General features: G+C 37.9%; 2 protein-coding genes across 2 annotated transcripts in view; both read left to right on the forward strand.

Moving 5' to 3' along the window:
- Positions 1 to 16,412, forward strand: part of prlra (prolactin receptor a) — a 52,176-nt gene extending 35,764 nt beyond the window's left edge. The window contains 4 exon segments of the mRNA XM_062031327.1: positions 3,058 to 3,199; positions 3,730 to 3,826; positions 11,735 to 11,804; positions 13,383 to 16,412. Coding sequence (XP_061887311.1) covers positions 3,058 to 3,199; positions 3,730 to 3,826; positions 11,735 to 11,804; positions 13,383 to 14,240 — 1,167 coding nt within the window. The 3' untranslated portion in view covers positions 14,241 to 16,412.
- Positions 16,413 to 19,635: 3,223 nt separating this feature from the next.
- Positions 19,636 to 26,178, forward strand: part of agxt2 (alanine--glyoxylate aminotransferase 2) — an 80,208-nt gene continuing 73,665 nt past the window's right edge. Inside the window, exon 1 of the mRNA XM_062031995.1 lies at positions 19,636 to 19,796. Within this exon, the coding sequence (XP_061887979.1) occupies positions 19,727 to 19,796 (70 nt within the window). The 5' untranslated portion in view covers positions 19,636 to 19,726. The remainder of the gene's footprint in view (positions 19,797 to 26,178) is intronic.

Here is a 26,178-nt window from a genome sequence, read left to right on the forward strand (position 1 = left end):
AAATGATAAAATGCTTTATTGACCTTGAGTTTGACACTTGGGATGTAAAGTATCATGGAGAGGTGACAAGTGTCAGAAGAATCCATTAAATTAAAAATGTAGTAGTAACGCCCTTTAAAGTTTTACATGACATGGAGTCCCATCTTTCTATTCTTAATGTCTTACGTCATTCTTGGTGAAGTAGGGATAGGCTCCAAACTCACTACTTTTGTAGGCACTGACCAAATTCAGTTGGTACTACCGGGTATCAGTTCACGTAAGATCAAACGATGCCACATTTTGATACCTTTGTTACAGACAGGCTCAAACACTTGGCGGGGGAACAATCAGTCCAGCAGCACACAGCCAGACTGCCTCTCGTTAATAATGCCAACAAAGCATGTGCGCCTGATAGAAAATGTTCAAACGTAAAGTAAGGCTCCACTTTTTCAAAATGCACTAGCTTGATGCTATTTTACATCGGCTTTGCTATTCACATGCTATTGATTCGCATGAGCGATTTTACATGGCGATTTCATCACCTCCAAATTTGGTCATGAAAATTAAAATGCGCATTACAAACAAACATTAAGTGTGTAATAAATACAATACTTACAGCGTAAGCACTTTGTAGGGGGCAACATAAACTGACTGGAACATTCAACTCATTGGCATAGACTTAAAGCTTGGCTATTCACGCAACAAGTATCTTTGACCCCACTGTTTTTACTGTAATTGATGGGAACGTTAATCAACATCTAATAAAGTGTAAGCCATTTTTGTAGGTCATTATTTTGTTAGCTCGGTTGGACTGGACGTGACAGGTAGCGCTATTATTGTGGGGGAAAAGAGAGCTCTTGACGGTGGCTATGTTTGAATGAGACAGGACGAGTTGATTTTGACACCCGTGTTCCTACCTGCCGAGCTTTGGCAATCATTTACCATTCGGAGCTGTTTATTACTCATATATTTCTGATGATACGCGTCATTCTCCCCTTGCATCATACACGGACAGTAGCTCTTTCTGATCACATCCAGTCTACATCACAGAGGAAAAGGTTGACACCTTGGCTAGTTTTAATAAAACCGGGACAGCTGAACTAGCTTGCGGGGTTGGCCGGCATCGTCTCACAAGATGTCATTTCTCTTTAAATATCCTTCTTGAAAATGGCCTTGCAAATATATGTGTTGGCTGAGTTCTTAAAGTTTACTCCACAGCGTGCTCATCGATAACATCCAGCTGCCGGCATGTCTACATTCAACAACCTAAACGGGGCTACTGCGCATGCTCTTCACTACTGTGGCATGCTGGGTAATGGAGTTCTTATGTTACCTAGCTCATAACATCACTATATATCTGCCTTAGGCCAGCTAGAAGGCCTTACTGACAACAATTCGTGATCTGATTGGCTATCGCAACTGTCTGTCATATGTTTGTGTCCGTTCCTTTAGAGTGCACGGGCGTTGTTGATTCTGAAGGCCTAGCGCAGATTTCGTAGAGCATGGCAACATAATTTAGCTGAATTCTGATTGGATAAAAACTCTATAACCAAAAAACAACAGCGCTGGAAGGAGCATAATATGACATGAAGAGAATATGAATACTTTTAGATATTTAGGGAAAGTAAATTAAAAAAATACTTTTGTCTTTAATTATGATGATGATTTCTGGTTATGTTAGGCCAGCAGAGAAGGGCTTGCTGGCCCTGACGGCACACTGCTTGAACTAAAGAAGTTGAACAAATGACTACTGACTGAATCTGAAGTAAAGACGCTACAGCAACACCTTAGTTACATAAATCACATTATGAAAAAAATTACAGATGTCCGATAATATCGGACTGCCGATATTATCGGCTGATAAATGCTTTAAAATGTAATATCGGAAATTATCGGTATTGGTTTCAAAAAGTAAAATGTATGACTTTTTAAAACGCCGCTGTACGGAGTGGTACACGGAAGTAGGGAGAAGTACAGAGCGCCAATAAACCTTAAAGGCACTGCCTTTGCGTGCCGGCCCAATCACATAATACCTACTGCTTTTCACACACACAAGTGAATGCCAGGCATACTTGGTCAACAGCCATACAGGTCACACTGAGGGTGGCTGTATAAAAAACTTTAACACTGTTACAAATATGCGCCACACTGTGAACCCACACCAAACAAGAATGACAAACACATTTCGGGAGAACATCCGCACCGTAACACGACATAAACACAACAGAACAAATACCCAGAACCCCTTGCAGCACTAACTCTTCCGGGACGCTACATTATACCAATATATCCCCGCCCACCTCCACCTCCTCATGCTCGCTCAGGGAGAGCATGTCCCAAATTCCAAGCTGCTGTTTTGAGGCATGTTAAAAAAAATAATGCACTTTGTGACTTCAATAATAAATATGGCAGTGCCATGTTGGCTTTTTTTTCCATAACTTGAGTTGATTTATTTTGGAAAACCTTGTTACATTGTTTAATGCATCCGGCGGGGCATCACAACAAAATTAGGCAAAAATAATGTGTTGATTCCACGACTGTATATATCGGTATCGGTTGATATCGGAATCGGTAATTAAGAGTTGGACAATATCGGAATATCAGCAAAAAAGCCATTATCGGACATCTCTAAAAAAAAATGTGTAACTGCCAAAAGGAGAGGACTTAAAGGTGAGCCTTGAGGAACGCCTCATTTATTTAAATCACATGTTTGGACCTCAGTGTTCTGTGTTTGTTCGCAAGGTTAAAATGTCAACGCAAGGATCTGCCAATGTGTTTTCAGTGGTCCAAGTTCCTCTGTACAACAGGAGCACGCTAGTGTTTTTAGGAATTTGCTACAAAAATGTTTGTCTCCCAAGTTTTGAACTGAACTTGGGGGGCTAAAATGGTGTTATTCTCGGGCTGCCAGTTGAATAGCCCTGCTTTAAAACGTTGTACAGCAACACAATGAAGGTACCAATAAAAAAAATCAAAACTTTTGTAAAGAGTTTGTCCTGAAGCTGAATATCCACAATGTATTATATTCATTTGTGAATGTGCTTTTTTTAAAAAAAATGTTATGTTTCATCACGTGTGCAGATCCATGTGGCGGGCCAGCAGAAGCTGTTCAACATTTTTAGTCTGCGGTCAGGCGGCTCTTACCTCGTTCAGGTGCGCTGCAAGCCCGATCACGGCTTTTGGAGTGAATGGAGTTCTGCCTCCGACATCCGTTTTCCTGATTGTAAGACATCACACACTCACACACACACACACTTTTCAGAGCATTCAATACAACCTCTCTCACAGGTTGCCATGGTAGCAATTATCAGCAATTTTGCCTATTACAGCTGCTCTGATTAAACTTCTTCTGTGCAATTACTGCATGGCAACATCCATCCTTGTTCATTACTGTCCATTACATGACAACAATGAACAGTAATTTTCCATCAATATACATTAAGGAAAATAAGTATTGACCCCCCCCTTCCCCCCAACTCCCCGCGACCCCGAAAGGGACAAGCGGTAGAAAATGGATGGATGGATGGAAGTATTAATCCCAGAACAAAACATGGTTTAATAGTGGATAAATATGGTCACCAGGGTTGCAAACATGTCAGGAATTTTGGTCAGAGACAGAGAGACCTTGAGCCACCACGTTTGCCAGTACGGATGCTGTTGTTGGCTTCATTCATACGCAGAATTTCTCTACCACCAAACACATCAAGTCAAGTCGATGCCATTTGTAAAATATATATCTGTTGTCTGTCACAGATTTCCATCAAGAAAAGTCAACGTGGATCGTCATCACGGTGTTTTGTGCCTTCATGGTCCTGACCGTCACGTGGTTGTTGCGCATGAGTGGTCACAGGTAATATTACACATCTAAGTAACTGTAGTTTTAATTCACATTCAGACATCATCGTCACTTGGCAAGTCAGTTTTTCTACCAATCTCATGCAATTATTTTAAAATGTTGAGTTGAGTTGAGTTTGTGTTTATTTGGAACATGCATGCTTTAGTGTTGTAATGATACCAATATTTTGGTACCGGTACTAAAATTATTTCGGTACTTTTCTAAATAAAGGGGACCACAAAAAAATTGCATTATTGGCTTTATTTTAACAAAAAATCTTATGGTACATTAAACATATGTTTTTTATTGCAGTTAAGTCCTTAAATAAAATAGTGAACATACAAGACAACTTGTCTTTCAGTAGTAAGTAAACAAGCAAAGGCTCCTAATTTAGTCTGCCGACATATGCAGTAACATATTGTGTCATTTATCATTCTATTATTTTTTTCAACATTATGAAGGACAAGTTGTAGAAAATTAATTATTAATCTACTTGTTCATTTACTGTTAATATCTACTTACTTTCTCTTTTAACATGTTCGATCTACATTTCTGTTAAAATGTAATAATCACTTATTCTTCTCTTGTTTGATACTTTACATTAGTTTTGGATGATACCACAAATTTGGGTATCAATCCGATGCCAAGTCGTTACAGGATCATACATTGGTCATATTCAAAGTCCTCATGTGTCCAGGGACATATTTCCTGAGTTTATAAACATATTATACATTTTTTTTAAACCAAAGAAGATTTTCTGATGCCAAAAAATATAGACGTTATCATAGAAGTATCGACTAGATACGTGCCTGTACGTGATGTCATTACAGTGGATGTCAGGTGTATTGCTGTTTTTATGGTAAAAAAAAAAGAAAAAAAGAAAGGCAGCTCAGTTGCCACAATTTTACTGTAACATTTACATTTGTTTTATTTGGTGTAAATAAAAAAAACCTGCAATTTAACAGTAAAATTTTGCAACCTGAGCAGACAGTTTTTCTGGGTTGTTTTTTTTACCGCAAATAAACAACTGTAGATTTTTCCATGTAGTACTGTAAATGCCAAAACAGCACCACAGTTTATAACAGTAAAAAAAAAACACTGTTTTTTTCATTTAGAGAAAATTGCTGTAAAAACCACAGTAAATTTCACGATTTTACTATGAAATGTATTGCTACTTTTACATGGCATCATTTGATGGATAACTTGCTTTGAAATCATTATTAGTAGTATTGATTTCTATTTTTAAAAAATGGTTTGAATGTTTTATCATATACACTACCGTTCAAAAGTTTGGGGTCACATTGAAATGTCCTTATTTTCAATGAAGATAACTTTAAACTATTCTTAACTTTAAAGAAATACACTCTATACATTGCTAATGTGGTAAATGACTATTCTAGCTGCAAATGTCTGGTTTTTGGTGCAATATCTACATAGGTGTATAGAGGCCCATTTCCAGCAACTATCACTCCAGTGTTCTAATGGTACAATGTGTTTGCTCATTGGCTCAGAAGGCTAATTGATGATTAGAAAACCCTTGTGCAATCATGTTCACACATCTGAAAACAGTTTAGCTCGTTACAGAAGCTACAAAACTGACTTTCCTTTGAGCAGATTGAGTTTCTGGAGCATCACATTTGTGGGGTCAATTAAACGCTCAAAAAGGCCTGAAAAGAGAACTTTCATCTGAAACTCGACAGTCTATTCTTGTTCTTAGAAATGAAGGCTATTACACAAAATTGTTTGGGTGACCCCAAACTTTTGAACGGTAGTGTATTTTTGCATAATTAGACAATATTTAATGTGATTGCATGGAGTACTTTTTTTTCCCTCCCAATATAAAATTAATTATTAATCTACTTGTTCATTTACTGTTAATATCTGCTTACTTTCTCTTTTAACATGTTCTATCTACACTTATGTTAAAATGTAATAATCACTTATTATTCTCTTGTTTGATACTTTACATTAGTTTTGGATGATACCACAAATTTGGGTATCAGTCCAATGCCAAGTCGTTACAGGATCATACATTGGTCATATTCAAAGTCCTCATGTGTCCAGGGACATATTTCCTGAGTTTATAAACATAATTTACATTTTTTTTAAACGAAAAAGATTTTGTGATGCCAAAAAACCGGGACCGGTACGTTTCAGAGACGGTGTCGTACCGAAAATGATTCATTAGTATCGCGGTACTATACTAATACCGGTATAACCGTACAACCTTAGCATGCATCCAACATGATGCGTCGCAATTTCCATTTTCTCTATTCAACATGTTCGAAAAGGAGTAGGAAGAAGCAGAGCTTATTTAATCCTACCCCTTTTCATTTGCATAAGAGTTGGTAAAACTTTTGTTCCCTTCTCAATTTATTCACAATGTACTCTATAACTAATAACAATAAAAATAAATACAGATGGAAAACCGTTTGTTGCAAAGGTGGCATCCTATGACAGTTCCACGCTGGAAATCACTGATCTCCTGAGAGCGGCCCATTCTTTCACAAATGTTTGTAAAAACAGACTCCATGCCTCAGTGCTTGATTTTATACACCTGTGGCCGGGCCAAGTGATTAGGACACCTGATTCTGATCATTTGGATGGGTGGCCAAATATAGTGTATGAAAATGTTAAATGTTATTATAAATGTGTTCTTTACTAAATTACATATATACTTACATCAAAACCCTAATGGAAGTGTTTGGATGTTTTAAGGGCTCTATAGGCAGAATAGTGCAGCTCCCTTAGGTTCCATTGCATGAGGACTTTTGATCGCATTTATTTAATATTTAGAATGCATTAAACAAATAAATACATCCACTCGTCGTTGAATGCTCATTAGTTACAAAAGCACTCACAGGCACTTATTGTAAAAAAAAAAAAAAAAGAAGAGTTAATAATAGAATAGAATCGCCAACACAGGCGACACACAGCACAAAAATACAAACAATGTCATATATAAATCATATAACAGACACAATAGGAACAGGAATAGGTAAAACAGGAAAGCAAGTAAATATAAGTTAGGATATAAAAGAGTGTCTGTGAAACATAAAAGTAAAGCAGCTTAGGTCAAACATGTGATGTGTTTACTCGTCACATACGAATGTACAACGACATTTGGGATAAAATACTTTTTGAAAGGACCTCAGGCCAGTGGAGCTCTATAAGGTGTCAAAGTCGTTTTCACTGAGGGCCACATCGTCATTATGTTTGGCCCCAGAGGGCCACTTCTAACAGTGAATACTATTATTGCACAATTTATAATGCATTTTATAAGTAGATTTTTTTAAACAAAAATGTAAAAAAATAAAAATAAAAAAGAAGTAAGTTGCAATAATTTCACCTCAAAATGTAGTGTATATTACTGTAAATGGAAAAACAGTATTGCTGTTTTTATGGTAAAAAAAAAAAAGAAGAAAGGCAGCTCAGTTGCCACAATTTTACTGTAACATTTACATTTGTTTTATTTAATGTAAATTTTAAAAAAAATGCAATTTAACAGTAACATTTTGCAACCTGAGCTGCCAGTTTTTCTGGGTTGTTTTTTTTACCGCAAATCAACTACTGTAGATTTTTCCATGTATTACTGTAAATGCCAAAACAGCACCACAGTTTATTACAGTTAAAAAAAGCATTTAGAGAAAAATGCTGTAAAAACCACAGTAAATTTCACAATTTTAGCATGAAATGTATTGCTACTTTTACATGGCACAATTTGATGGATAACTTGCTTTGAAATCATTATTATTGGTATTGATTTCTATTTAAAAAATGGTTTGAATGTTTTATCATAGTTTTTTGCATAATTAGACAATATTTAAGTTAACATAATTTGCGATTGCATGGAGTACTTTTTTTTTTTCTCCCAATATAAAAATAAATAATACATTTATTAAGTAAAGTGACAGTACTTTATAGATGCATATTATTTCCAGGCTTTCGAGGGCCAAATAAAATGAAGTGGCGGGCCACATCTGGCCCCCGGGCCTAGAGTTTGACACCTGTGCTATAGCGCCTCCCTGACTTCATGAGTTCGTCTGCCAGAATCCTCTGAGCTTTCCTCCTCATCCTGGTTGTCCCACTATTTTACCAGCCATTTGAACTATTCTACGGAGTTCTTATTTAAGATAAAAAATGTAAAAACAACCTCTCAGAGTGTGCAGAATAAACAACCTCTAAAATATTTGGACTGAAGTACACTAATCCGGGGGTTGTGTACCGTAAAAACATGTTACTTTATGCAATTAATTGTCCATTCTGAAGGGAAAGTGGCAGAGAACTGTAACAAAAAAATTGAGCATCTAACCTGAAAAATTACAAAATTGAAGATAAATGGAATAATTAGGAATGATAATGTGGAAATTGCAAACACATTTTTTTTTTGTTCATCAAATCTTTTGATGAACTGGCGGAAAATGTCCTACCAGTCAAGTTAGAAGACATACCAAGGGAGAGCTCTCATTGTCCTTTCATATTGAAAAGCTAAATCTACATTCACTAAGGCATTTTAAAGCCTCCTTTTGTGGTTTGATTTAATCAACTGTCTAGGCTCTGCAAGAAGGCAATTACTGTAAAACTTCTCTTGACAAGTCAACAGCACCCGGGCCCTCATGTAACAAGCTCACAAAAACCTGGCGTATGCCCTTTTTTGAAGCCCTCGTTTTTATACGACTGATTTACCAAATATCGGTAAACGAGCAAAATGTCAAATGTATGCGGACGACACGACTGTATACATATCTGCAAAAGTCCTTTCGATTGCAACGGAAATACTGTCAAAAGAAAAATCTGGTATGTCACAATTGTTTCAAAACAATACATCCATCCGTCCGTTTTCTGCCGCTTGACTTTACACGTATTGGACCAAAAATACAAAAAACAAATCTGTATGGAGCCGCAAAAAATGAAAAGCCTTATATAAGTGTTATAATGAAGGCAACACATGATGTAAGTGTTTATATTAGCTATATTAGTCTACTATCAAAATGACAGAAATGTTGAAATTTAATATTTATTCTACACATTTTTACAACATTAGAAACCATTAGTAAATCAGTGGCTACTCAGAAGGTGAGATAATTCCTGGAAATTACTGGCTTTTAATGGCCAAAAATACAGATGTGTGTGTCCAAGTTGAAGGAAACGGCAGGCTGTCTTCTTTTAAGAGATTTATTACAATCTTTGGCAAGCTAGGTAATGTTTGCTGTGGTCTGGAACAACATGGCACACAACTATCTGAAATGCAGCCAATATTACATACAGATAATGTGTCATGGGCCATGCAAAAATAAATTGTATACAAAGAGGATAAAAGTAAATTTTATTAAATGAGCTCAAATATACCTACAAATGAGGCATAATGATGCAATATGTACATACAGCTAGCCTAAATAGCATGTTAGCATTAATTAGCTTGCAGTCATGCAGTGACCAAATATGTCTGATTAGCACTCCAACAAGTCACTAACATCAACAAAGCTCACCTTTGTGCATTCACGCACAGTATAAAACGTTTGGTGGACAAAATGAGACAAAGAAGGAGTGGAAGATTTTACATGTAAACAAACTGTCGCGTCGCAGTCCACACTATGGCGAGTTCAAGAACGGCCAAAATTAGTAGGACAAAACAATGTTCACCAAATACTCTCATCAGTGAAGCATACACACAAACATATTAAACAGTGGGATTTCTAACAATTGGGAAGGTTTGTGTCATGTTTGTCCTCAAACAAAAAAAAAAATTTTCCCTATCTTTTTCCTTTTTCAATCCTTTTTAAAAATGCTCCGGGGAGCCACTAGTGAGGCACTAAAGAGCCACATGTGGCTCGAGAGGTACCGCTGCATCTGCAATCTTTACAAAGATTTAACTTGCACACCTTAATAAAGGTGTGCAAGTTATATATATATACATATATATATATATATATATATATATATATATATATATATATATATATATATATATATATATATATATATATATATATATATATATATATATATATATATATATATATATATATAAATATATATAGTGTATATAAATATATACAATAAATGTGAATATATAAAACACATTTGAAATATCTCCCAAAATTATTATTTTTACTAATTGCTTTTAAAATCTTTTGTAAAAACAAAATGTAATAATAATAATTTCCGAGTCTAATTTTGTACGATTCTTTTAAATAAAGCAGCATTTTGAAAAAAGTTTAGTGCCTCACAGAGAGAAGGTCCTGGGTTTGATTCCCGTGCGGCAGTTATTCCTGATGCTACTTTTTTGGTTTTCCTTCTATGCTAAGTACTAAGAACTATAAGTTTGTCTATGCTTCCTTTCGGCATGCTGCTGAAGTGTATTAATTAAGTCATTTTAAGTTCTACATTTGGTGAATGTTCATATTCATCTTGGAGAAAGCAAACCTCCAAGTTTAATTAAATAGTGGTATTTCAGTTTGAGCACATAATAAAATAAGGCCCCTTAGTTTGATATTCGCAGGTGGATTGGATCACTTCTTGTAGGAAAGAGGCCCTAATTGGGACTTCGGAATGCAAAAGTGATAACTATATCCTTGAGAAAAGACTACCTGTCTAGCTCAACTCAACATTTAAGTTATGACTTAAAGCAGTTGTTTTCCAGACACTTACACATGAACATCTCCTTTTATGGTCAGGTGGTGCTGTTTAGACTTAGCGCACACCCAGACAGACAAAGAAGGAATATATAAACTGATGGTTTGGCTTCTCCAGTTAGAAATCCTCCATTTTTGACAAAGATTCCTCCGGGTACTGCAAACCTGTTTAAATGACGCTCGCTTGTAATAAAGCAACTTTTGGTTCAGCAAAACGTCTCCGACGTCTCTTTTGATCCAACTATGCATCCGCGTTGTCCCTCGGCCCGGGAGGGGACGACAAGACCAGAAATACACTTCTCTACTTTTTTAGGTTTTGTTTCGTGTCCAAGGATTGATTAAATTAGCATTCTTACCCGCACGCTGCTTCTGCTGATTCCTTACAGTACTTTTTGCATTCTGAAGAAACACAACCACCGCGACGACACAACCAGATTGTTACAGAAAAGATGTCCAAAAGCTGTAATTTTAAACAAATGAAGTGTATTATTGGTCTTGCCATCCTCGTCCGGACAGAAGGATGTCACGGCAGTGCGGCTGGATCAAAAGAGACGTCGGAGACAAAAGGTTATTCTATTACAAGCGAGCGTCATTTAAACAGGTCTGCAGCACCCGGAGGAATCTAGGTCAAAACAATGAAGGACTCCTAAACTGGAGAAGCCAAACCACCAGTCTTATATTCCTACCTCCTGTTAGTGTGTGTGCGCTGGGTCAGGAGAGCACCACCTGACCATAAAAGGAGATGTTCTTGTGTAAGTATCTGGAAAAAAACTGCTTTAAGTCATAACTTAAATGTTGGCGTTGAGCTAAACAGGTAGTCTTTTCTCAAGGATATGGTTATCACTTCTGCATTCCGAAGTCCCAATTAGAGCCTCTTTCCTACGAAAAGTGATCCAATCCACCTGCGAATATCAAACTAAGGGGCCTTATCTTATTATGTGCTCAAACTGAAATACCACTATTTAATTAAACTTGGTGGTTTGCTTTCTCCAAGATGAATATGAACATTCACCATATGTAGAACATAATATGAGTTAATTCATTCACTCCACTAACTTTCAGAAAATCAAGTTTTTGATTGAATTTTGCTTAGGCAATGGAAAAAGAAAAATGAGTCCAAGTGGCGTTGTAATTTATACTTATAAAGGATCTTAACACACTTTAGTCTGTGTGAATTAATTGTGTATATAACTGTACCTCCTTTTAGCTGTGATGATATAGCCTTTTTTTCCGAGGTCTCTTGTTCTGATTCTGACAATCTGATTTGTCTCCATTTTCATGAGAGAAGCTTGAAGCATTACCTGCTGCCACCTGTCCCGGGTCCTAAAATAAAAGGATTCAATCAGCAACTTCTCAAGGTAAACAACGTAATCCATGCATTACACTCATTTCTGGTCATAGACAAACACCACAGATAAAGGAATTATATCTGTGGAGCCACCTACAGGTTGTGCTAAGATTTAGTTACAATTGGGGATTTGTTGACTTGAGATATGTGAGAAATTTCAAGACAATCCGACTTACGGGATCAATCTTTAAAGGCCTACTGAAATGAATTTTTTTTATTTAAACGGGGATAGCAGATCCATTCTATGTGTCATACTTGATCATTTCGCGATATTGCCATATTTTTGCTGAAAGGATTTAGTAGAGAACAACGACGATAAAGTTCGCAACTTTTGGTCGCTGATAAAAAAAAGCCTTGCCTATACCGGAAGTAGCGTGACGTCACAGGAGGAAGGACTCCTCACATTTCCCCATTGTTTACAATGCAGCGAGAGACATTCGGACCGAGAAAGCGCCGATTACCCCATTAATTTGAGCGAGGATGAAAGATTCGTAGATGAGGAAAGTGAGAGTGAAGGACTAGAGAGGCAGTGCAGGACGTATCTTTTTTCGCTCTGACCGTCACTTAGGTACAAGGGTTCATTGGATTCCACACTTCCTCCTTTTTCTATTGTGGATCACGGACTTGTATTTTAAACCACCTCGGATACTATATCCTCTTGAAAATGAGAGTCGAGAACGCAAAATGGACATTCACAGTGACTTTTATCTCCACGACAATACATCGGCGAAGCTCTTTAGCTACTGAGCTAACGTGAAAGCATCGGGCTCAAATGCAGATAGAAACAAAATAAATAAACCCCTGACTGGAAGGATAGACAGAAGATCAACAATACTATTAAACCATGGACATGTAAATACACGGTTAATAATTTCCAGCTTGGCGAAGCTTAACAATGCTGTTGCTAACGACGCCATTGAAGCTAACTTAGCTACGGGACGGCGGCGGCGGCAGGCGTTGTAGCTTTCGACGACACCCCGGCCGCCATCAGAGTCGGCAAGAAACATATATTTCCCCAAAGTTACGTACGTGACATGCACATAGCGACACGCACGTACGGGCAAGCGATCAAATGTTTGGAAGCCAAAGCTGTACTCACGGTAGCGCGTCTGCTATCCATCTCGAAGTCCTCCTGGTTGTGTTGCTGTAGTCCGCCGCTAATACACGGATCGCACCTACAGCTTTCTTCTTTGCAGTCTCCATTGTTCATTAAACAAATTGCAAAAGATTCACCAACACAGATGTCCAGAATACTGTGGAATTTTGGGATGAAAACAGAGCTTTTTTGTATTGGATTCAATGGGTCCGAATACTTCCGTATCAACCATTGACGTCACGCACATACGTCATCATACATAGACGTTTTCAACCGGAAGTGTGGCGGGAAATTTAAAATTGCACTTTATAAGTTAACCCGGCCGTATTGGCATGTGTTGCAATGTTAAGAATTCATCATTGATATATAGACTATCAGACTGCGTGGTCGGTAGTAGTGGGTTTCAGTAGGCCTTTAAGTTACACAAACACGGACAGTACCAGGGATGTTCTAATTAGTTTTAATCAAAGCAAAATGCATCTCCTCGCACAGAACGGCAAGTCCGAAGAGGTCTTCAGCGCGCTGGTGGTGTCCGACTTCCCCCCGATGTCGTCGTCGAACTACGAGGACCTTCTGGTTGAGTACTTGGAGGTCTACGTCCCGGACGAGCAGGAAGTGAAAAGCAAGGAGCTCCACGGCGGTTGTTTCAAGTCAGAGAGCTCCACATCCGACAGTGACTCGGGCCGGGGCAGCTGCGACAGCCATACCCTACTGATGGACAAATGTGGTCCGTCCAATGGAAATGGGGACCTTCCGATGGGGACAGAGGATCAGGTGGGAGGGCGAGACTGGGATGCTAAAGAAGACATGAGTGTTTTAGATGTTGGGAGAGTGAAGACCTGGCCATCAGTGTTCAGTCCGTTACCTACGAGTGCTTCAAGCCTGTTGAACCAGCAGATCTCACGAGAGTTGACTAAGCATCACTGCCTCTCAGACAGCATGTTCTGCACACAGGGGGTTCTCGAACCAGAGTTCTCTTTGTGCTCCGCCCAGCTTGCGATGCCACAGCTGATCGAGTCCCGCAGTGACTTCAATATCCACAAACTGTCCGTAGAAAAGGACCGGGTCCAGACAGTGACGGAGGACACGGCCGCGATCCTCCAGCCCTTCGTGCCCCAGGAGCGTGACTACAGTAAGGTGAGGCGGGTGGGCAGTGGCAACATGCTGCTGCTCCAGAGAGTGTCGGAAAGAGGCCCGGATGCCTGCGAGGAGAAGAGTAACTCAGCCGGGACTAATGTCAAGTCTCCGTCGGTCTGTTTGCACTCCGCCATGCAAGGGCAAAAGGACACTGTGCTGGCAACAAGCGGGTATGTCGACACTGCTGCCATGGTCCCAATGACCACTTACTGAGTTGAGTGTACCAGTGGGGACGGTGTGGCGGAATTGGGAGAGTGGCCGTGCCAGCAACCTGAGGGTTCCTGGTTCAATCCCCACATTCTACCAACCTCATCACATCCGTTGTGTCCTTGAGCAAGACACTTCACCCTTGCTCCTGATGGGTCGTGATTAGGGCCTTGCATGGCAGCTCCCGCCATCAGTGTGTGTGTGAATGGGTGAATGTGGAAATAGTGTCAAAGCGCTTTGAGTACCTTGAAGGTAGAAAAGCGCTATACAAGTACCGTATTTTTCGGACTATAAGTCACAGTTTTTTTCATAGTTTGGCCGAGGGTGCGACTTATACTCAGGAGCGACTTATGTGTGAAATTATTAACACATTACCGTAAAATATCAAATAATATTATTTAGCTCATTCACGTAAGAGACTAGACGTATAAGATTTCATGGGATTTAGCGATTAGGAGTGACAGATTGTTTGGTAAACGTATAGCATGTTCTATATGTTATAGTTATTTGAATGACTCTTACCATAATATGTTACGTTAACATACCAGGCACGTTCTCAGTTGGTTATTTATGCGTCGTATAACGTACACTTATTCAGCCTGTTGTTCACTATTCTTTATTTGTTTTAAAATACCTTTCAAATGTCTATTCTTGGTGTTGGCTTTTATCAAATACATTTCCCCAAAAAATGCGACTTATACTCCAGTGCGACTTATATATGTTTTTTTCCTTCTTTATTATGCATTTTTGGCCGGTGCGACTTATACTCCGGAGCGACTTATACTCCGAAAAATACGGTACAACCCATTTACCATTGGTATAGAATGTCATGTTGACCTCCCTCAGGTTTCTTGTATACAAAATATTTTTGCGTCCATATGGAGACGATTAATTTTAAAGAATGTCTATCAATGAGTTTTTGTGTAAAAAAAAAAAAGAAAAAAAAAGACCATATTAATCCGGATATAAGACGACCCTGTATTGAACTGTACATAAGACGATATATTACAAATATTTCTAAAGACACAACTATACTTTTTTATCAGTGAAATAAATGGGCTGCTTCACAGTTGTTTGATGACTGCTTTGTAGATCATTATAAAAAAAAATTGGCATTATAACTCCTCCATTGTTTACGTACCTGCCAAATTACTTGTGTGTGTGTGTGTGTGTGTGTGTGTGTGTGTGTGTGTGTGTGTGTGTGTGTGTGTGTGTGTGTGTGTGTGTGTGTGTGTGTGTGTGTGTGTGTGTGTGTGTGTGTGTGTGTGTGTGTGTGTGTGTGTGAGTGACAGGAAGATAAGCTTTCTGTAAAATTTGTTTGACACCACCTGCTGGTTTGCTTGTTTATATCTCTTCAAACTAAATAGGGTCTTATCAATCAATCAATCAATCAATCAATGTTTATTTATATAGCCCTAAATCACAAGTGTCTCAAAGGGCTGTACAAGCCACAACGACATCCTCGGTACAGAGCCCACATACGGGCAAGGAAAACTCACCCCAGTGGGACGTCAATGTGAATGACTATGAGAAACCTTGGAGAGGACCGCATATGTGGGTCACCCCCCCCCCCCCCCCCTCTAGGGGAGACCGAAAGCAATGGATGTCGAGTGGGTCTGACATAATATTGTGAAAGTCCAGTCCACAGTGGATCCAACACATCAGCGAAAGTCCAGTCCATAGTGGGGCCAGCAGGAACCATCCCGAGCGGAGACGGGTCAGCAGCGTAGAGATGTCCCCAACCGATGCACAGGCTAGCGATCCACCCCGGGTCCCGACTCTGGACAACCAGCACTTCATCCGTGGCCACCGGACCTGTGCAACTCCCCCTCCATAAGGGAGAGGGAAGCAGAGGAGAAAAGAAAAGAAAAGAAACGGCAGATCAACTGGTCTAAAAAGGGAGTCTATTTAAAGGCTAGAGTATACAAATAAGTTTTAAGATGAGACTTAAATGCTTCTACTGAGGTAGCATCTCTAACTTTTACCGGGAGGGCATTCCATAGTACTGGAGCCCGAATAGAAAACGCTCTACAGCCCGCAGACTTTTTTTGGGCTCTGGGAATCACTAATAAGCCGGAGTTCTTTGAACGCAGATTTCTTGCCGGGACATATGGTACAATACAATCGTCAAGATAGGCAGGAGCTTGACCGTGTAGTATTTTATACGTAAGTAGTAAAACCTTAAAGTCGCATCTTAAGTGCACAGGAAGCCAGTGCAAGTGAGCCAGTATAGGCGTAATATGATCAAACTTTCTTGTTTTTGTCAAAAGTCTAGCAGCCGCATTTTGTACCAACTGTAATCTTTTAATGCTAGACATAGGGAGGCCCGAAAATAAAACGTTACAGTAATCGAGACGAGATGTAACGAACGCATGGATAATGATCTCAGCGTCGCTTGTGGACAAAATGGAACGAATTTTAGCGATATTACGGAGAGGAAAGAAGGCCGTTTTAGTAACACTCTTAATGTGTGACTCAAACGAGAGAGTTGGGTCGAAGATAATACCCAGATTCTTTACAGAGTCGCCTTGTGTAATTGTTTGGTTGTCAAATGTTAAGGTGGTATTATTAAATAGATGTCGGTGTTGAGCAGGACCGATAATCAGCATTTCCGTTTTCTTAGCGTTATGTAGACCCCCATGTGGTGTAAGTCATTCTCTCTCGACACGCATGTTGTTTAAGTCTGACATTTAATGTAACGGCGTGGCGAAGTTGGTAGAGTGGCTGTGCCAGCAATCGGAGGGTTGCTGGTTATTGGGGTTCAATCCCCACCTTCTACCATCCTAGTCACGTCCGTTGTGTCCTTGGGCAAGACACTTCACCCTTGCCCCTGATGGAGCTGGTTAGCGCCTTGCATGGCAGCTCCCGCCATCAGTGTGTGAATGTGTGTGTGAATGGGTGAATGTGGAAATACTGTCGAAGAGCTTTGAGTACCTTGAAGGTAGAAAAGCGCTATGCAAGTATAACCCATTTATCATTTATTTATAATTGTTCGAGTATTTTTGTCAGTTTTTTTAAGTGTCGATTACATATGTTTTCTGTATTTTCTGTCTACAGCTTAAATGCTTCAAAGCTGTTCGCTGGATACAGTATAATGTGAGAACATTTGTTCAGGTACTATTTTTGTACAGAAGCTGACTACGTCTTTAAGCAATATGTTTATATACTGTATGTGTGTGTAGCTTTTAATGGGGAACAAAGAAATACATTTTCGCTTTATTTTATTTTTCTTGTATTTATTGTATGCTTTGTGTATAGCTGCACCGAATTGTACATTGAAAAAGCTCTATTTTCTGGAAGGTGTGAAGAAAATAGATACAGATATGATGATGATGAATATTATGTTCAGTATTTAAAATATAATGCATACGTTTTGTTTGTTCTGAAGTTGATGATAAAAACTATTAACTCAGGAAATAAAGACGCTGTCTTTTAATGTATGTTCAGTGTTATGGTGCACTCTATGAGCGTGAGGTATGGCCCCCTGTCAAGCAGCACTTGACAGTACCCCCCACCCTTAATAGCGTTTTGGGAGACAATGATCTGATGTTTAAAAAGCCCATATTATAGGTAGTCTGCTTTTTTTAGGCATTTTTGGTAATAAATAATAACTAGCCTACCGTCAAGCATGAGTTTTATGCTCTGGGCCTGTTTTGCTGCCAATGGAACTGGTGCTTTACAGAGAGTAAATGGGACAATGAAAAAGGAGGATTACCTCCAAATTCTTCAAGACAACCTAAAATCATCAGCCCGGAGTTTGGGTCTTGGGCGCAGTTGGGTGTTCCAACAGGACAATGACCCCAAACACACGTCAAAAGGGGTAAAGGAATGGCTAAATCAGGCTAGAATTAAGGTTTTAGAATGGCCTTTCCAAAGTCCTGACTTAAAACGTGTGGACAATGCTGAAGAAACAAGTCCATGTCAGAAAACCAACACATTTAGCTGAACTGCACCAATTTTATCAAGAGGAGTGGTCAAAAATTCAACCAGAAGCTTGTGGATGGCTACCAAAAGCACCTTATTGCAGTGAAACTTGCCAAGGGACATGTAACCAAATATTAACAGGCAGCAAAACAGGCCCAGAGCATAATACTACCACCACCATGCTTGACGGTGGGAATGGTGTTCCTGGGATTAAAGGCCTCATTTTTTCTACTCCAAACATATTGCTGGGTATTGTGGCCAAACAGCTCAATTTTTGTTTCATCTGACCACAGAACTTTCCTCCAGAAGGTCTTATCTTTGTCCATGTGATGTCAGATGAAACAAAATTTTAATTGTTTGGCCACAATACCCAGCAATATGTGTGGAGGAGAAAAGGTGAGGACTTTAATCCCAGTAACACCAGGCCTACCGTCAAGCATGGTGGTGGTAGTATTATGCTCTGGGCCTGTTTTGCTGCCAATGGAACTGGTGCTTTAAATGAGACAATGAAAAAGGAAGATAACCTCCAAATTCTTCAGGACAACCTAAAATCATCAGGTTGGGTCCTGGGTGCAGTTGGGTGTTCCAACACACGACAAAAGTAGTAAAGGAATGGCTAAATCAGGCTAGAATTAAGGTTTTAGAATGGCCTTCCTAAAGTCCTGACTTAAACATGTGGACAATGCTGAAGAAACAAGTCCATGTCAGAAAACCAACAAATTTAGCTGAATTGCACCAATTTTGTCAAAATTCAACCAGAAGCTTGTGGATGGCTACCAAAAGAGCCTTATTGCAGTGAAACTTGCCAAGGGACATGTAACCAAATAATAACATTGCTGTATATATACTTTTTCAGGTACAGAACCATCAAATTACGGAGGGCCCACCTTGGGAAAAGCCTTATCCCTGCAGCTATAGCTGCCCTAAGCTTGCCCCGTCTGACAAGCCTGTAAATTTATGATGTCTTTTTGTCCTTGATGTGTAATGTTTATTGTCTAAATGTACGGTCAGTGAAAATGAATTTCCCCACGGGGACCAAAAAATATAAATCGAAAATCTAAAAAAATCTTTTGACCCAGCAGATTTGCTCTCATTTTCAGTAGACCCATAATAAATTCATAAAAGAACCAAACTTCTTGAATGTTTTTGTGACCAACAAGTATGTGCTCCAATCACTCTATCACAAATTATTATTATTGGAAACTCCAGACGGCCATGACATTATGTTCTTTACAAGTGTATGTCAACTTTTGATCGCGACTGTATATATGCATCAATGCTCAAACATTGTTTGATTGTATGATTGTCATTGTTATGGGCTATTAAAAATTACTAGATTTGTATGAAATAATTCCTTAAAACAAAGGTGTATGTTCTGGTGTAAAAATGAACATGGCGTGGACCCGCCCCCTCAGAGCTGGGTCTGAACGTGATTGGTCAAAGCAAAACAAACTTGTGTGGCCTCTCAGTCCACCTAACATAGGGTGTCTTTTTCTGTGGAAAGAGCACGACGACGTTTAGTAACACTCGCCAGAAAGGAACGTTTTAGGCACCAAGAAGACGTTAAAATGCACAAAGTTGCTTTCAGTCGTCGGGCACAGCCTCTGTGGGCCTTGGCCAAATTCCACACGGCACGAGGTGAGTTACCATGGAAACCACAGCGTTTCCCACTGTCTTCAAATTATTCATGCTGACTTGATGTCTGCATCTTCAACCTGTTCGAAACGCTACTTTTGACTAAATCGTCACACATCCCCACTTAAGATGAACAAAACGACTCTAAACTTTACATTTTACATGTCTTGTCACTTTTACCCCAAGACCGAGTGAATGTTTAACCCACAAAGTTAACAAATTACCAGGACAGGTTAACCTCCATGTACTCTGTGGGTCTTTTTAACGTAAGTAAACGAGCCTCAAGGTGGGTCTTTAAAGTCAAAATTTGATTGCGTAACAAACATTTACATTTGAAAAGGAACTACACTTTTTGGCACCAGCTATACACTATTGACATTATTTTGCTCAAATATTTTATGTGGTAAAAGGCAATAATTGTGTTGTTGATATTGTTGGATAATCTTGTATTGTTAAATTGTTCACAAGTATATTCGTCAAATTATTATTTTTACCTAAACATCAAACAATCAATGTGTTTTATCCAGATTCATAATGATCACCAAATTAAATATTTAACAAAACAATTGAATTAGCTGGAAAAATGTTCAAGATAAAAGCATTAGTGTCGGTATCCGAGATACTGGCCCCGTATGTACCGTATTTTTCGGACTATAAGTCGCAGTTTTTTTTCATAGTTTGGCCGGGCGTGCGACTTATACTCAGGAGCGACTTATGTGTGAAATTATTAACACATTAGCGTAAAATATCAAATAGTTTTATTTAGCTCATTCACGTAAGAGACCAGACGTATAAGATTTCATGGGATTTAGCGATTAGGAGTGACAGATTGTTTGGTAAACGTATAGCATGTTCTATATGTTATAGTTATTTGAATGACTCTTACCATAATATGTTACGTTAACATACCAGGCACGTTCTCAGTTGGTTATTTATGCGTCATATAACGTACACTTATTCAGCCTGTTGTTCACTATTCTTTATTTATTTTAAATTGCCTTTCAAATGTCTATTCTTGGTGTTGGGTTTTATCAAATAAATTTCCCCCCAAAAAATGCGACTTATACTCCAGTGCGACTTATATATGTTTTTTTCCTTCTTTATTATGCATTTTTGGCTGGTGCGACTTATTCTCCGGTGCGACTTATAGTCCGAAAAATACGGTACTTGGTATCAGATCGCTACTAAAATGTGCAGAATCGCCTACCCAGTCTGTTTTTAAATAAAATCTTCAAAACCTGACTTGACTTTATATTTTTATGGCAGTCTGTTGCAATTGCTTTTGGTTACCCCGAACGGGACAAGCGGTAGAAAAAATGGATGGATGGATGGATGGATAGTACAAAACACACACACACACACACATATTCTTGTATTCGTTACCTTCTTGAGACCTCCGAAAAATGCCTACCTCTTTAGGACCAGCCTTTCTAGCTATATAAAGATTTGTATTTACAACATTAATAATAAATACAAACTATGCAAATATGAAAAAGGTAAGCTTTTAGTTATTTGTTATTTTAAAATGTTTGCGTTGGCCCTGTGATGAGGTGGCGACTTGTCCAGGGTGTACCCCGCCTTCCGCCCGAATGCAGCTGAGTTAGGCTCCAGCACCCCCCGCGACCTCGAAAGGGACAAGCGGTAGAAAATGGATGGTTTTTAATCGTCATTATTTACTTCAAGTTATTACAGTATGTCTCTATATACATATTTTTTTTAATGCATTTTGGCCAAAGGGGGCACATTTCAGTTTCTTACACACACTTGTTATTACACTTGTTGGCCAGAGGGGGAGCACTTCAAATTTTTACACACACTTGTTATTTCGTATGTGGACCAGAGGGGGAACACTTTTAAAACCGACACACAGTCAATTTGAAAAATCTCTCCTTTTTGGGACCACCCTCATTTTGTTAGATTTCACCACCAGGGGTGCAAATGAGACATTCTCTATTCGATGCAATGGTTTTCTGTACTGGGACCATGTTTTATGTCCTAACTTGTTCACCGGTACTCATATGGAAGGTACTTTTCCTTGTTGATGTCTCGAGAAGGGTAGAAATACAACACACACACACACACACACACACACACACACACACATATATATATATATATATATATATATATATATATATATATACATTACAGTTTTCTTAATTTTCATGACTATTTACATTGTAGATTGTCACTGAAGGCATCAAAACTATGAATGAACACATGTGGAGTTATTAGACTTAGACTTAGACTTCCTTTTTATTGACATTCAAATTTGAACTTTACAGCACAGATAAGAACGAAATTTCGTTACATAAGCTCATGGTAGTGCAGGATAAAAAAGCAATAAGGTGCATATATAAATAAATATATATATATATATATAAATAATATATCAATATATATATAAAATAAATAGATATATATAAATATATATAGATAAATAAATAGATTACTGTACAGATAAATATATTGCACTTTTCCACATGCGTCCACGTTTATGGATGTATGTTATATTTTATTTTTTATTCCAGCGAGTTAATCCATTTTGGGGGGAGTTGAGGGGATAATTTAATTATGATGCGTTCAAGAGTCTTACCGCCTGAGGGAAGAAGCTGTTACAGAACCTGGAGGTTCTGCTTTGGAGGCTGCGGAACCTCTTTCTAGAGTAGTTTTATGTACTTAACAACAAAGGGGAAATAACTGAAAACATGTTTTATATTCTATTTTATTCAAAATAGCCACCCTTTGCTCTGATTACAGTTTTGCACACTCTTGGCATTCTCTCGATGAGCTTCAAAAGGTGCTCACCTGAAATGGTTTTCCCTTCACAGGAGTCATAGTTTTGATGCCTTCAGTGACAATCTACAATGAAAAAGTCATGAAAATAAAGAAAAATGAGAAGGTGTGTCCAAACTTTTGGCATGTACTGTATATATATATATATATATATATATATATATATATATATATATATATATATATATACATATATATATATATATATATATATATATATACATATATATATATATATGTATATATATATATATATATATATATATATATATATATGTATATATATATATATATATATATATATGTATATATATATATATATATATATATATATATATACATATATATATATATATATACATATATATATATATATACATATATATATATATATATATATATATATATATATATATATATATATATATATATATATATATATATATATATATATATATATATATATAGATAAAATGATAATAGAAATATTTTAATATGATCTGATTTATGTGTAATATTAGAATTATTAGTGTAACAATTCGGCATATGTGATGTTTGCGATTCTAAAAGATGCGGAAGACCTCAGGCAGCGTGCAAGTATAAGAGGAGGCGTTATTACTGGCAGCAGCAGGTGAGGACACTAATTTATAAAACCGAAACTGGTGTGTCCACTCAGTGAACCTAGAAAGATAAACAAATGAGGAAATGAGTGCCAAGAACAAAACAGTACACTAAACTAAGGAGAATAATAACAAACACAAAACAAGACTTGTACTTGACCCGGGTGACAGGTCTTTTATTAATTAGTAGTGGTACAGTTTTCCCTCACAACATCGCGCTTGAAGTACTGCGGCTTCACCACATGGCAGATATTTTTCTATTTTTTTAAGATTAAGATTAAGATTAAAGTACCAATGATTGTCACACACACACTAGATGTGGTGAAATTTGTCCTCTGCATTTGTCCCATCCCCTTGGGGAGCAGTGGGCAGCAGCGGCGCCGCGCCCGGGAATCATTTTGGTGATTTAACCCCCAACTCCAACCCTTTGTTGCTGAGTGCCAAGCAGGGAGGTTATGGGTCCCATTTTTATAGTCTTTGGTATGACTCGGCTGGGATTTGAACTCCAACCTACCGATCTCAGAGTGTCCGCCCTGAGATCGGTAGGTTGGAGTTCAAATCCCAGCCGAGTTTAATCTTAATCTTAATCTTAAAAAAAGCATATTTGACAATCATTTTCAAGCATACAAAATGGCTAAATAAACTAAAAATATCAATACTACAGTAGTATTGGCCACGAAATGAGACCAAACCAATCATAGCGTGCTGTTCAGTATCGTGGCCACTGATTGGTTGAGCCTCAGGCAGCATTACTATATTGGATTCAAAGAGTGTAAAGGTGACTATAGGGTGTTATTTCATGTCTAGAAGGTTCTCATACTGTTGTATTTAAATTAGGTAGTAAACAGTTTTTTTTATGCTCTCGCTATGAACATATTTAATTCATAATTAATGATTCCTACTTTGCGGAATTTAACAGCGATAAACGAGGGATTACTCTTTTACTGTACAGTGTATTAAGTTGTACCAACATTACCTGCATTTATGTGTGAACAAAATACCATATAAGTGTAGGGTTGGTGTAATCTGATGAAAAAGTTGACTTTCTGTAATAATTTTGTGCAATGGATGGACAGATATGGTCAAAAATAAACATGTTACACATTATGTACATTCGCCGGGCACAACATTAGGTACATCTGCCCACTCTCCAATTGATACAGAGCTGCTTTTAACTTATTGCATGTCACACGTTGGTGTTATTATGTCATGCCAAGAATAGCCGAAAATAACACTTTACCCTACCAGTTTTGTCCTATTTCAACCAGAGTTTAGTGGCTAATCCAAGGTTATAAAATGTAAATTTAAAACATTTGTATGCACGTACAACACTTAAAACCTTGAGTATATCTGTATGTGAAATTAATGGATTACGGTAAGTAAAGAGAGCAAACAGTGTAGTGTACTAATATGATCCAATTTAAGGGAACTGATCAAACCCAAAGTGTTTACAAAGTACAAAGAAGAAGAACCATGATAAACCTTATGAACATATTGAGAATTGTATTTATCTCCTTATAGGAAATACAACTCACTTAACTAATTATTATTTAATCATTTATTTTTTAATATTATTATTTATGGAGTATTTTGTGAATAAATTGAGAACAGGAAGTGAACAAAAGTGTTGGCAATTGCTATGTGAAGTGAAAGGGGTAGGATTAAATAAGCTCTGCTTCTTCCTACTCCTTTTCGAACATGTTGAAACGAGAAACTGGAAATTGTGATGCATCATGTTGTAATTGTGTGCATGTTCAAAAATAAACTCAACCCATAAACCATACTGCCCATGTTGCCTTTTGAGGAGGAAATGTTGTTACAAACGTTTGTGTGGTGTTGCTTCCTTATTTGTGATGAATACAAACTGATGATCAGATCCTAACTGTGTCTTTTGTATGCATGGCAGCATTAAAGTGAGAGTGACAATGCGTGCGTGTCATAATCACGACGGTCAGCTGGATAGAAAAAAAAAAATACTGATAGCTGTATTATTTGTCCAGAATCCTGAACCAACCAATCCTGAACTAGTCGGTATACATCCCTTGGGGTACATTTTGACAAGAAAATAATATCAAAAAATTACATTTTCAAATATTTACATTAAAGTTACCACAAAAGTAAAGTGCTGACTTGAATTAGTTGTTCTTATTTTTTGTGAATTTTGAAGACAGAAAACTATGTAACAAAATTTGATGGTTCCTTGAATTTCGGATTTCAATTATTTCAAAGGCGCGTTCATTTTGGGGTGAATTAATTAAAAATGTTTAAATTGTAACTATTTATTCCACAACTAAAACCTATATCTACACTACCGTTCAAAGGTTTGGGGTCACCCAAACAATTTTGTGTAATAGCCTTCATTTCTAAGAACAAGAATAGACTGTCGAGTTTCAGATGAAAGTTCTCTTTTTCTGGCCATTTTGAGCGTTTAATTGACCCCACAAATGTGATGCTCCAGAAACTCAATCTGCTCAAAGGAAGGTCAGTTTTGTAGCTTCTGTAACGAGCTAAACTGTTTTCAGATGTGTGAACATGATTGCACAAGGGTTTTCTAATCATCAATTAGCCTTCTGAGCCAATGAGCAAACACATTGTACCATTAGAACACTGGAGTGATAGTTGCTGGAAATGGGCCTCTATACACCTATGTAGATATTGCACCAAAAACCAGACATTTGCAGCTAGAATAGTCATTTACCACATTAGCAATGTATAGAGTGTATTTCTTTAAAGTTAAGACTAGTTTAAAGTTATCTTCATTGAAAAGTACAGTGCTTTTCCTTCAAAAATAAGGACATTTCAATGTGACCCCAAACTTTTGAACGGTAGTGTATATCCTATATCTCCATTTCAATCTGGTTTTAGAAAACAGCATAGCACTATTACAACTGCTCTTAAGGTCCTCAAAGATTTAATCGAGGCTGTAGACGGCAAGAAATATTGTGTCGCCCTATTTATTGATTTGTCAA

This window comes from Entelurus aequoreus, linkage group LG21 (genome assembly GCF_033978785.1).
Source record: "Entelurus aequoreus isolate RoL-2023_Sb linkage group LG21, RoL_Eaeq_v1.1, whole genome shotgun sequence".
NCBI lineage: Eukaryota > Metazoa > Chordata > Actinopteri > Syngnathiformes > Syngnathidae > Entelurus > Entelurus aequoreus.